The 14,051-nt window shown below is 40.4% G+C and overlaps 1 protein-coding gene across 2 annotated transcripts in view; it reads left to right on the top strand.

Annotated features, from left to right (window-relative positions):
* prkcbb (protein kinase C, beta b) overlaps positions 1 to 14,051 on the top strand; it is a 117,054-nt gene that overhangs the window by 29,888 nt on the left and 73,115 nt on the right. For both annotated transcript variants that reach the window (XM_079564013.1, XM_079564012.1), the window contains exon 3: positions 2,631 to 2,713. In XM_079564013.1, the coding sequence (XP_079420139.1) occupies positions 2,631 to 2,713 (83 nt within the window). The remainder of the gene's footprint in view (positions 1 to 2,630; positions 2,714 to 14,051) is intronic.

Raw genomic sequence — 14,051 nt, 5'->3', positions numbered from 1 at the left:
GTAAAATAGCACTGACACTTGTAGTTATTTTCATCAAAATGAGTTTGATTTAAGGTTTCTTCTGTTTTTTAATCTTATTTTATGTTTTTTAGTTTAAATTATAATGTGGACAGGACGTAGTCTTAACTATACTGGCCAAAAGGAAGTTTGGCGAAAACATTCTGTGCACAGAACCTATTGCCTTCTGGAATTTATTTGTTTTGCAGGAGCGGCTTTATTTCTTTTTACTTACTGTACTTCATTATATTAATTAATAGTGAGGACTTGATGGAAATAGTAAGCCTGTGCATTGGAATCCAGTCATACAGTAGGTTCGCAGAATGAACAGGAGGGGGCTCAACATACACCCTTGGGGGACACCCTATGTTAAGTGTGATTTGACTGGACTGGAGCTGTTGCAGACTATTTTACTTTGTGTTAGTTGTTTTTTCGCGTCATTAGCAAGTTCAATAAGATGTCTGCAGTACCATGGAGAGATTCCATGAGCTAAATTCCACAAATGTTATCTACACAGGCAGTGACACACGTTTTTCTTGATTTAATAAAACCATAGTGATGTGATGCACCCTCCACTTATCTTGTTTTCAAACACCGAAAAACATTAGTTCTATTATGCCAGCATTGCACTTTGAATAATATAATTGTCAGGTATTTTTATTCCCCTGCGCAATGACTCACTTCTTTTGCGGACGCGTAAATCGAGATAATTATGCGTCTAAATGAGTGGAAAATTGGGGTCACGTTTTATTACAGATAACATGGCTTTTACACAAAGATGAGGGTCATCCCGCTGTAGCACCCATCAGCCCACTTCTACATGTGTTTTGGTTTGGGATTTGGCAATAGCTGTGCTCAAAAAAAAGAGCAGTTGCCTTTAAGCCATATGCACAAACGCACACGCTTTTCGCCGTTTCAAGCTCGGCTGCGATCCTCCATGCGCTCATTTTGAGATCGGACTGGAATTGAGGGGGCTGGCGCGCTGTGTGCGTGGATCATGGCGCTGAGTGGGCGGTGTGACCAAAGAGAGGATATGGCGTGGGAGAGAAGTACCATTGAGGTGCACATCTCCCATTTATGTGTGTGTAATTGTGCGAGTAATTGTAACCACACTGTATGTAGGTATGAGAGATAATGCTGTTGTAGTTAGATGAGTGTGTTGGAATTTGAAAAAAAGGAAAGGACTTTATGTTTAACAGTACACTACACAATCTTGCAAAGATATCTCATTTATCTTTTTTTTTTTTACAAGGTTGTTTAAAGAGGATGTTTTTCTATCCATGGGATTATAAATATGCACAGGATGCATCTTTTATAAAAGAGCATACTATTCGGAAATAGAATAGGTTTTCTTTTCCTCATATACTTACACTGTGCAGCCTTAGTGTTAAGTGACTTGTCCGGTTTCAAACACACAGAATGTGTTTGTTTATTCAAGTCAATACAACTGTGCACATAATGAACTGAGTCTTAAGGCTGCCGGCAGTGGTTGTGTTCAGTATTTTTAGCCACTGCTGGGTTTGTCTTGCCTGTCAGTGGAGCTGACATTGATGTTGGTTCAGATAGGAGCCTCTCACATGTTTGTGCACCGCCGCCTTTAACCAAATAAAACACGTCTTTGACATTTTTACCCAGCACCCGTTCTTTGATGGCGTTTTTGAAGAAAAAAAAAGAAACACGGCACTGACATTTCTGTGAATGCAATTTTATATTTGTTGATGGTAAACCGGCTAATGTGATTAATCAAGTCACTTTGGCGTTTACTGTTAAGGTAAATGAGGTGAGGCTTCCATCAGACATTTAAACTGACACAGGCCGACAATGAGTCAGTGACAACAAGCGTGTGGGTGTTCACAAATACGCACAGCATCGCTCTGTACATTTAGCTGCTAAATGCTTTCTGCTCTTCAGCCGGTGGTTTTCCGCTTTTGAAGAAAATATTCAGGATGTAAAATGCACAGCAAAAGGCCAAGTTTGTATTGACACACCTTGACCATCACTAATTCTGCAAAACACTCATGCAAAGTCAATCAACAGGACACAATATTTGACGTCTATAGAAGTGTATTATGTCCCTGATTAAATGGTTATTATGCAAAATCTGCTTTTTACCATGCTACAATGCTCAAAAACACACCTGGAGTTGCGTTTTGAGGCGCTCGCGCAGCTTTGAGTAATCTTTGAATCTTCCCCAGTGCTTCCACTGCACCCAAAAAGCTCCTCCTGAGGTCCTACAAATCCAGGAAATGCTTTCCTCCCTTCTCGATCTCTTGCTAAACTTAATCCTTTCGTGACAGTGTACATTCAGAATTCAGAATTGTTTTACTGGCCATTGTTAGTGACCAGGTTCACAACTAGGACTATTTTTCGGTTCAATCGTGCAATATGAAACATAAATAATACACTATAAAAAGCTATAAGGGCATGAGTAAGAACATTAAATCTAAAAAATATGATAAAGGCAACAACAATTTGAGTTAGTTCGCTTGAGTAACTAGGAAATGAAACTGCTGTTATTATATATTGACTTTTCTAACCAACCAAGTGTAATAATAATAGTGATAAAGATGTGTTTGACATTGATACCAAGTATCTGCAAAAAGTAACCTTCTCCTGTTCTCTTGTGTCCACAGTGTGTTGTTTCGTCGTGCACAAGCGGTGCCATGAGTTTGTCACCTTCTCCTGTCCAGGGGCTGACAAGGGGCCCGCCTCAGATGTAAGTCCAGACAAAACTAATGTTCTCATTTGCTTCCTTTGTTTTCGTTTATTCTACTCAAACACGAGAGATTTGCTACCAGACATCGGGAATGTCAGTACAGTGTTATGTATTGTTATAAAGTAGTACAGACTTGCTTCCATTTTCTGGCGCACACTTGAAACATATAAAATAAATATAAAATGACAAGGGCGTGCAAATATCCAGGCAATAAAATAGTTAGGTTTAAACAGTTTTAGATACATTTCAACTCCCATTCTTGTTGGGCTTTTTTTTCATCCGTAAAAACTTAATCTGGATGTTATATCTTTTGTTCTAAATTAAAAATGTCTTAAGCTTCAACTGTCACAGGTGACTCTAAGTGACTGCTCGTAATTCCTCTTCCCGCTCCCAAACAGACCATATTAGTGCTTTATCTCCCTTGTGCTTTGCTGCTTGATATGCAAAATTGTTCTCTTTAGGAGCTAATGTCATTAATTATCCATCTCGTCTAAAACGGCAGTCTGAAGTGAGCCGGACGTGTCCTCGCCTCCTCCTCAAGTGCCGCTGAGTGTGACAAGAACACTTAGAGAGGAGGAAGTGTGGCTGCCGTGTCCCTGTGTGCTTCCGGTGTGACACTTCACTCTGAGACAGCACCGCAAATAACTCCTTCCTCTTGTAATGGACTTCATTCACCATTTGCAGACAGCATCAGCAGGGCTGCTTTTTCAACTCATTAATATCGTAATATGAGTCAGATATGTACATAATGTGAATTAGAACATACGGCTATAGTTGTTTGAGAAGGATTAGTCTGTAAAATCTGAAGACTATCTTAAACACAGGGCCACACATATTTCACATACCCACCATTATGAATTACTCATAATTAGAGGTTGACCGAGTTTTTCTAAGGCTGATGCCATTTTTTGGGGAATTGACTCTTCAAATCATAACAACGCCGCCCAAGAAGTGACTTTCTGTTTCGATCAGGCGCACCAAAATAAAAGCACCATCTTAGTCATTAGATCAGCAGTTCATTAGTTCAGCTTTCTTTCTGCCTAACTATTAACAGACAAAACACTTCAAATGTGTGTATTTAATTATATTCTTGTAATGTTGAAAGTACCTGCTGAACTAATCAATGAGACGAGCTGTGGGCTTTTATTTTGGCGTGCTGGATCGAAACAGGAAGTCACTTCTTGGGCGGCGTTGTTATGATTTGAAGTTATGCACAGAGTCAATTTTGTTTTGATATGCACAGACGATATTTTAGACCGATCGTTTTGGCCGACTTTTCCAAATGTCTGTTCTATAATCCTGTGTATGAAACTTCTAAACTGTAAACTATGTCGGTATTGGACTGTGACAGCTGTATTAGGGGCATAAGGCTGATTTATGAAAAACATTCCTGTTTAGTAGGTACTAGAGAGGCACCGATCCAGGTTTTCTGCGTCCGATACCGATACTGGGGTTTTGAGTATTAACCAATACCGAGACCCTTTCTTAAAAGTGTCTTTCTCTGAGTGATAAATCGGTCGATATCGACTCATAATGGAAATCAGTCATATTTCCCAATGACTTTGCTGTAAATTACTCTTTACATAAATAACTTCTTGCATAATGAATGCTGTGACTCCTTGAACTTTCCGTGACACCATCTTCATTGCTAAATGTGGCACTTCCTGCCTACTTACCTTTTGTTCCCGTGCACCCAGCTCCATTTAAATGCCACTCGTCCCCGGGGGCTCCCGCTCATAATTACGGGGCCCGAGCACCCCCGCTATGTCATCTTAGTAATGAGATCAGGGCCTCCTGACCTGGGCTCCTGCACAGCGGGGACGCCAGGCAGGGACGCTCCTAACGCTGCACATTTAAATATAGGAGGTGCCATGAGGGGATGTAATGGCAGCTCTAATCATCTCAGAGGGAGATGGGATTTCCCTTTGACTCTCCCTGTGTGAATTTGGCCTAAGCATGTTGTTTTGGTCTTTCAATGCTTGTGTAGGGTTGGCAAATATGTACTTGTTGTACTAGTTTCAAGCAAAGACTTTATATAACCAGGAAAGCCCCACTGAGATTTAGAATTGTCTCACAAGTCTCTAGTTGAGATTCTGGCGCTGAGTTAGTATCTTTGGCTCCGCCTCCCAACACGATACGCTTGCTCTCGTCCTCACTCCTTACCCAGGAAGGTCTGTTGGTGTCACCACCCACCTCCTCGTGCTGTAGTCTAATGTAATTGAAGGTTTGTGCAGTTAGATGATTGTGTTTTTTACCTGCTGTGGACAATTACAGAGGTTTAAAAGAAGAAGTCAATTATAGATGTGGGTTAATAGACTGGGCCCCTGTGGGAGAGGTCGAGGGACGAGCTTGTTTAATGAAGCCTACATTACAGAATTCAGAACCATACTCTCCTGCTGCAGACAGCTGTGTGCCGTCTTCTTCCACTTAAGCACTCGCTACAGCATATCGTTTATGTCACATTTCTTTATATGTATTAGGGCTGGACAATTAATCGAATTTTTATCCAAGTTAGTTTTGGTGTTTGGATGAGACTGATTTCTGTGTGTTCAATGATACTGGAGGAAATAATTTGTTTTTGTTTGAGCGACATGTGTTATATATAACAGTGGCTCACTCGGTGACAGCGTTTGTCCACGTCGCACCCAAAGGTCAGAGATTCGAATCCTCGTTCCGACTATAGTGCTGACTATCATAGTGTTTGGGACACTTCACTCAGTGCATGTGTTCATACAACTGCAACTCATCACATTGGAGAATCATCTGGGACGCTTTTTCCAGGAGTTGGAGTCACATGTTTTTATCTTGTCATGGATGACTTTTGGGGCTTTTTGAGTTACCCTAATTTTTCATCATTTGAGACACATGGAGTCAAGTTGGTAATGACTTTAAGAGCTTAAAACATAAGAAGGGAGAGAGATAAAATTAAGCTCTTGCTCTTGGTAAAAAACGCTACTTTTTTTAAAATCTCAATCACACAGATCCAAATTGAATCTCTGTAAGCTGGTGAAATTAACTCACTCAATTTATTTTGCATACTGAATTTTCCCAATTGTGCTTTAAAGGGATATTTCAGGATTTTTGACATCGGGCCTCATTTCCTAGTTATCCAGAGTGTTGAGATTTTTTTATTTTTAAATTCATGCAGTCCTTATATTTGAAGAGTTTAGTGGTGCTAGGCTAGTGCTAGGCTAGCGCATGCCTATGGTAACTAGTAGCCTGCATTAAAAACCTCTTCAAAATCATGGGGTCGTCCTCCAAACGTTGCCATATCTGATTTGTAGAAAGCTCCTTTGTGAATTCCATGTGTAGTAATGTCGGCCGCAGGTAAACAAACTACTGTAGATCCGGTAACCTAGCAGATCACTCTGCCGCTGCGTAGCTTACAACAGGGAAGCTGATGCTGCTCAAATATAAGTTCTTTCCAATGCAAAATGGTTATTCTTCAAAAATTATTCAGTCAACACAAACATTTATATGGGTAGTCTGGTGTTATGAGTTATTTGTCTCAGGTGCACTGTGCTTGGGTCAGACTGTTTTTAATGCAGGCTACTAGTTATCATAGACATGCGCTAGCCTAGCACTAGCCTAGCGCCACCAGACTCTTCAAATATAAGGACTGCATGAATTAAAAAATATATATATCCAGAAATCAACAACTCTCTGGATAACTAGAACATGAGGCTCTATGTCAAAAATCGTGAAATATCCCTTTAAGTTAGCGACGTAGCATTGAGTAGCTTCTCAATCATTAGCTCAATGAGAGAAATGTCGCCTGTAGTGAAAGTTAACTTTGTCAGAGGTTGCTGCTTTGTCATTGAATACATCAAGAGACAGAAAACAGACACACATCTATTTCTTCAAGACAACAAAATTGCAAATCTTTTACGAAATACGCCGAACAATTACTGTAGCCACTTCTCATTCACCCCGCCTTCCGCTGCTGCTTGTGATGACATAACTTGTGTATTCCCACGAACAATGGCAGCCGTCTCTTAGGCCATTATCGGCGAATACTTTAAATAGTCTTTCTGTGGAACACTTAAAGTCCCGGGCGGGAGCATTACCATCCTGGAAGGCATAAACAGACTACAATAATGTGTTTTTTATTGATCACGCAAAACAAAAGCCTCAATATTTCTTCTGTCTCGGGGAGAATGGGCCTGTTATCGGATTATGGAGACTGGGAAGAAGCTTTTGGGTGAAATTTAGTGTGGGAGAAATGACAAGAGCCACTTAAATCACCATCGAGTGTCCATTATCTGCGCCGTATCAAGTAGTCCGTCATTTCTTATGTCAGAGCTGAGGGACGGTGCCCATGTGGATTTCGACATCTTGTGAAGTCAACAACTTAGAAATTACATATAAAAACACTGACTTCACAGTGAAAATGGACTTGAGTATAGAAAATGCAAATTCATTTAAAATGTCTTATTCAGAGCTGCAAAGTGGCTCAGACTAGGTTTCTGGTTTGGCATGAGCTGCAAATTACATCAGTATGACCCTCCTGCCATTAGCTCCCCATCAAATCGAAATCCAATACCTCTCTGTGGATGTAACTTCCACTGTCAGACATCGGCGCTAATATCAGTTGGTGATGCAGTGGGTTGTTTGCTGTTGGTCTTTTTGCCTCCTGCTTCTCTGTGAAGGGGAGGTGAAGCTGAGCTACAAAGCGAGACCTGGTTGTGGAGGTACATTTCAGGAGTATTGTTCACTGCCTGATAGGGCTGCTCGTTATTGAAAAAATAATAATCACGATTATTTTTTGTCACAATTGAAATCACGATTATTCAAACGATTATTTGTTCCCTATAAAAAAAAGGTCTTTATTTTATTTATATATTTATTTATAAAAAAACTAGGCTGAATATTTTCTGTTTTCTGAACAGTCATGAAAGTACAAATGAATTCAAGTTTGCCTCGATTAAGGAGAGGTCTCTGTCTCACACCTGCCCCCTGCTGGCCAGCCCTCACACCTGCGCAAGCAAACTGAGCAGCGCTGTTTGTTTTTAAGTCAGGCAAAAGCATGAGCCATGGCACGTGAAATGCGAAGGGGAAATAATCCCAGCGCCATGAAATATGCAAGTCTGCTTTGAAAAAAATAAAAAATAAAAATTTGGAAAAAAAATGTGGGAAAAAAAAAAGGTTTTATTTGATTATGATAATTTTGTAATCGTTTAGTGGAATAATCAAAATTGTAATCGAATTTCGATTAATTGCACAGCCCTACTGCCTGACCAAAAGAAAGTTATCGCACAAAAAAGATCACACACACACACTATACGGCCGTTAGCTTTGTTATAGCAGTATTTGCTGTGCCATTGTTTCAATAAGTTTCTGTGTTGTTATAAGACCCAGTGTCACGTTCATGTTTCACCAAGGTCTTCTATTGATGATGGGAGAGTGTGACCACTGAGCAAAGCCTTCTCCAGCACATCCTGAAGATTCTCAATGGGGTTAAGTTCTGGACTCTGTGGCGGTCGATCGTTTGTGAAAATGATGTCTCATGCTCCCTGAACCTCTCTTTCACTATGTGAGCCAGATGAACCCTGGCATTATTCATTGTCTTGGAATATGCAAACCATTATACTGTATATCTGGGCACATAGACAGAATTTGGACTCAAAAAACAGCGTAAATGACTCTTTTTGCACGTGCTACTCGTTTTGCACATGAACAAAAACTTGGTGAAATGACCCCCTGAGTATGTTGTTGATGATGGAATTGTATGGTAAAAAGCATTAAAGTTGATTTTGCATAATTTCGACTGTGACTCAATGGTTAAACTTTAAGGAATTAGAAATGTCTTGAAGAAGAAAAAAGGAGGTCACAACCAACTTTCAAGTAAAAATCCTTTATTGACGAGGGACACCAACGCGTTTCGACCAATAAGGTCTTCATCAGGGCAGACAGTGAAAAACTAATCATGCACAGGTGGTCAGTCACGTGAGGAGTCATGTCTTGCTTGAAATGGACATAATAAATAGAAATTTAAATAAAAAAACACAGCTAGTCTGAAATACATTACGAGCTTGTGATGTGGAATGCATAAGAGAACATCTATGCAATGTAAACTACCCTGTATTTAATAGGTGGTGTTTTCTCCATAGACACTTCCAACTACAACCAGAGATCTCAAAAATCAACACAGAAGCCAAGTCAAATATGGATTATCTTAAGTTGGTGATAGTGCTAATATCAAACAGATCCTTGACATTGTACATACTTTTATATTGAAGCAAAATTCACAGGTATCATTTCGCACCAGACCTTACATAAAACAAGGTATTGGGCAATGGACCAAAAATAAAACAAACTAAAAAAATCCCCAGAGGTTGAATCCCTTTTCGCTACAGAAAGACCGAGAAGTCCATGTCCATTAGAAATGTCTTTCGGGGCCACAGCATCACACCTTGTTCAGGGTTGTCACATCACAAGCCGTGATCCATGAAAATAATTCCTTGTTGATCTATCACTGATCAACGCAACAACTGCTTTTTGAGTTCAAGCTTAATTCTTTATGCAGATTTTGAATTTGCCATTGGAAAACAACACATTTCTACACAATCAATAGTCATTACAGTAGTTGCTCGCTGCACCCATACAGACATCGTGCCCGTTTGAAGGTTGACTGACGTTTGACGGTGCTCTTTGGCCCCTCTCAAACCGTCCGTTTCACACCGGCCAGAGCCTTTGAAATGAGACAGTTCTCTTTATTTAGAAGTGTGAACTATCTGCTCCACGTTCGTGTCCTGAATGTGACAGTCAATATGTGGACATACAGCATGGACCTCCCTGTATATGTACAGTAGCTGGATAGCACGACACCCTATTGATTTAACACAACTACCGTGTATTTCCACATCAACTTCGATAGACTTTGATATCGATTCAAATTAGCTTGCCAGTCTTTGAGCCGGACCCAGTGAAACGGGATTCATGTTTCTTTCTTTGACACATTCACTGTCAGAAACTATTGCCTGTGGCTCTGTCATTATTTTTTCTTGCAAAATAAATTATGTTTTAGCTCTGGCCTGTTGCAAATACGTCTTGTTTAGTGTCAACGCTTCAAAAGAGGAACAGCACATTGCTAAAATAAGCCAGTCTAGATGTCGTATTTACCATTTGTTTTGTGGAGGACAAAGCTTTTAATCTCTAAGATCACATTTTCTGAGCCTTTGACCATGAGATAATGTTATATCCTCATCAAAAACTTGCCCGGAGCGGTCTATTGTTTCATTCATTTCAATGATCCTGCCTCCACGCTCAAAACCCCAGCCCACACTTTGACATACTGTACGTCACACGGAGTAATACTTGAATCTCCTTTTAGTTTTAGAGCACACACATTTTCACCAAACTGCCTGCAAGTTTCATTTTCAACTCTTTACCTTTTCAGCGCAACAGAAAGGGCAGGTTTGCGCTCTCTGCTGGTGTTTTGTATTACTACATTTTTGAGTCGTACTACAAAAAAACAACAAAGGCGACCAATGATAAAGAATATTTAATGCAGTGGACGCATTTCCCAGAAGAAATATCTAGGGCATATTAAACATACGTTTATATATAAATACTTTAAAGTCAGCCTGATCTTTATTTATATATATGTATATTTTTAAGTTAAACATTTTGACTGTCATACTCACTGATCATGTTTAACAGTGTGGCAACTATTATGACGAGGGATGGCACCAAACTGTGAGTGTCTGCACAGTCGGACTTCTTCCTCCTGGCACTGGTAAAACTTCAGTTTACACAACAATCACTTGCATATGCTACAACAAGCTAGCTCTCCCATCTGACCGAGAGGAGATCCACCAATGCCATCTGCCTTTAGCGAGAGGGGCCCCGTTAGTCATGGCTCCACTGAAGACTGAAACATTAGTCAACACATCGGCACAATGGTCTCTTGTTATTTCACTGAATAATCACAATGCTTTGTTGCACAGTAGATTTCGTGGTTATTTCTGTTTTAAGGAACCTCTATGCTCAAACGCAGACACTTTCCCCACTCAGTCCTCCTCCTACTACTGGTGAGCCTTCTGCCGTGCTCTGTGATAAAACCAACCACAGTGAAGTGTGAACTTTCAAAAGCAGCAGCAGATGGCTTTAGTTACTCTTAAAGTGCACATGACACAGCAGACACAATTTTTGCAAAACATGGTCAACAAAATTATATTTAAGATTTTACAAAAAAAAATTAGACTCCTTTCTTTAGTTTGACCATTTCTGTAATGTTTATAGTTTCACTTCCTTATTGGACACTGGCAGGAAGTGACATAGATAGAGGCAAACAATTTTAAACTGTTGCCGTGCCAAAATTCTAATGAAGTCACATTTCTTCCTTAAATTGGCTGCTTCACTGAAATAAAATAATGATCATTACCTAAAGGGGCAAAAAATGCTAGTTGGTCATTTAATAATAATAATAATAATACATTTTATTTAAAAGCGCCTTTCAGAACACCCAAGGACACTGTACAATGGACTCATTAAAAACATTAAAAACAAGAACAACAGAATAAAAACAGTACACACGATTGATAAGTTGAGCGCGTAGCTAGGTGGTGTAGGACTGTCTGAACAGGTGAGTTTTGAGTTTGGATTTGAAGAGTGGCAGAGAGTCTATGGTACGGAAGGTCGGAGGGGAGAGAGTTCCAGAGCTGGGGAGCAGAGCGGCTGAATGCTCTGTGCCCCATGGTGATGAGTTTGCCCGGTGGGACGGAGAGTTTGAGAGTGGAGGAGGAGCGGAGAGTGCGGGCAGGAGTTGCGATGTGGAGGAGGTCAGATATGTACGGAGGGGCCAGGTTATGAAGTGCTTTGAATGTGATGAGGAGTATTTGGAAGTTGATTCTTTGTTTTATGGGGAGCCAGTGGAGTTGTTGTAGGACAGGGGTGATGTTAATACTCACTACTGCCACCTCAGGTCATACATGTAACTGCACCTTCTATATCAAGCTTGTGCATGACGGCACTTCGGACCCGAATTAACACCTTTTTGAGTGACAGTGCAGGGTTTTAGAGGCAGTTGTGGTGAACAGGTCTGGGCTCATTCTACACATTAGGACATGGCTGGAACATGTAGGGGGAGGAAAATACATAATTTTAACATTTTTAAACTCTGTATAGTTCCTTTAATGAATTTTTATGTTGATGTTTTATTGATTTGATCTGGTTGCATGTAATTGTATGCAACTGTGAAGCACTTTGAATTGCCTTGTGTGTGAATAATGCTCTACAAATACACTTTCCTTCCCTCGCCTTACACTATAGGAACAACATACAACACCTAATTTTCAAGTAGCAGCTAAACTTTTCATTCTTGTAAGTTCGATATCTAATTCCCCGCCTGATGTATTGAGCCACATAACAACATTTTATTATAATCTTTTTCCCCAGTAGCTACTTTTTCAAAAAACTATATGAGATATCCAAAATTAGATTTATTCTGTATCAAATATGTCAAAGTAAATTAATATGTTATACCTGGCTCTTTCCATGAATCCAGTTTTGTGAGTGAAAAAAAAAGTGATTGAAAGGCATATTTCACAAAAACATCCAGTAAACATAAAGTTTGTTCATTTATATTGTGACAGAGACCCATGTAATTAAATAAGGGGCATGTATTACAAGCTTTGTCTTCTTTGCGCTCCTTTTCAATCATGTAAACATATACAATATAAAGCTATTCATGAAACAACGTGAAAAAAGTAAATAACATGACTGAAACAAAAAAAGAGAACTGAAATGAAAAATGCTCAATTGTTAGAGATACACACCCTTCCTTATTGGGTTATAACGCTTAATATTTACACAGTTATTTATATTCTTTTTACATTTTTTGTTTCACACTGCCCTTCATGCTGGAATGCTGAATCTCATTTCAACACAAAATGCATTTGTTGTCCGTTCAAAGAGGCAGCATACTGGCCCGGCTGCTTGTGTTTTTGTTCAGATTCGTCTAATCAAGCGGCGGAGATATTCCAGGAGGAGACAGGAGGAGCACTGCTTCTCTGCCTCCTTTTTAACTGTCCCATTATATTTGATGTTCTTTGAAATCTCGGTGCGCATGTGTTTTTAATCAGCGCGGTGTTGTTGTTGTACTGGGTGAAGCCCGAGGAGCGCGGTGTTCTCTTGTGCAGGAGAAAGCTCCGAAGCAGGAGGAAGCCTTGTCCTTGAGATAGAACATTGTTTTTGAACGCACAACTTTGCAGAGAACACCTTCAGGGGGGAGGATTTTGGAAGTGGGAAGTCTGAGTTATAACAACGCCACTAAATTGGATGTATCAGCCGAGAATCACTGGCCTTGACAGCTTCACCAAACTTGCTCTGCTCCTGTCTGTGGTCACATGCTCTCCACTGTGCAGATTAGCGTGTTTGCTATGTTGCTATCATTGTTTTTACTTTCACTTTTTTTTTTACTATCCTACAAGTATTTTCTTAACACATACACTATTTTAAAGCAGTACTAAGTCTAACTCTTGCCCCTAGAGGCCATAAGTGCAACTGCAGGTGTCGTAGCAACTTATGTTTTTTTAACTTATTAATTGTCTTGGAGAGTAAATGCTACGCTGACAGGAAAGACAAAGGGAGAGAGGGATATTGTACATCCAGTTATACAATGGAAATATTTTTTTTCACTCAAACTTGGCTGTAAATACTGTTTAAAGTGACATTAGCCCGCAGTTAGCTTTGCCCGTTAGCATGTTAGCTTCTTCTCCGTGATTCCATTAGTGTGTATTGCTTGCTCCGGTCCGGTGGCAGTCAAGTTGCAAACATGTTTTTTTGGCCAGAGACACCAAAATAAGAATGTACACGCTATCATCTAATGGTTGTAAGGTCTACACAGGCCTATAAACTTTTTTTTATTATCATTTAGTAAAATGTGGTGTGAGTAATGTCTCCATGGTAACGCTGAGGGCAGGGGCTGACTGACTGACTCTCTCGTTCCCTCGTGCTAATGAAGTACAAAAACAAACAGAGCGATGAATGCGTGATACCTGTCTCTTCCCACGAGTGTGTGTGTGCTGTAGGGCTGTGTGTGCGCTGTAGGGCTGTGTGTGTGCACTGTAGGGCTATGTGTGTGCACTGTAGGGCTATGTGTGCACTGTAGGGCTATGTGTGTGCTGTAGGGCTGTGTGTAGGGCTGTGTGTGTGCACTGTAGGGCTATGTGTGCACTGTAGGGCTATGTGTGTGCTGTAGGGCTGTGTGTGTACACTGTGTGTGCACTGTGTGTGCACTGTAGGGCTGTGTGTAGGGCTGTGTGTGCGCTGTAGGGATGTGTGTGGACTGTAGGGCTGTGTGTGGACTGTAGGGCTGTGTGTGTGTGCACTGTAG

This window comes from Gobius niger, assembly GCF_951799975.1.
Source record: "Gobius niger genome assembly, chromosome: 10".
Lineage (NCBI taxonomy): Eukaryota > Metazoa > Chordata > Actinopteri > Gobiiformes > Gobiidae > Gobius > Gobius niger.
Note: the sequence above shows the minus strand (reverse complement) of the source record. Positions and strands in the feature narration are given on the sequence as shown.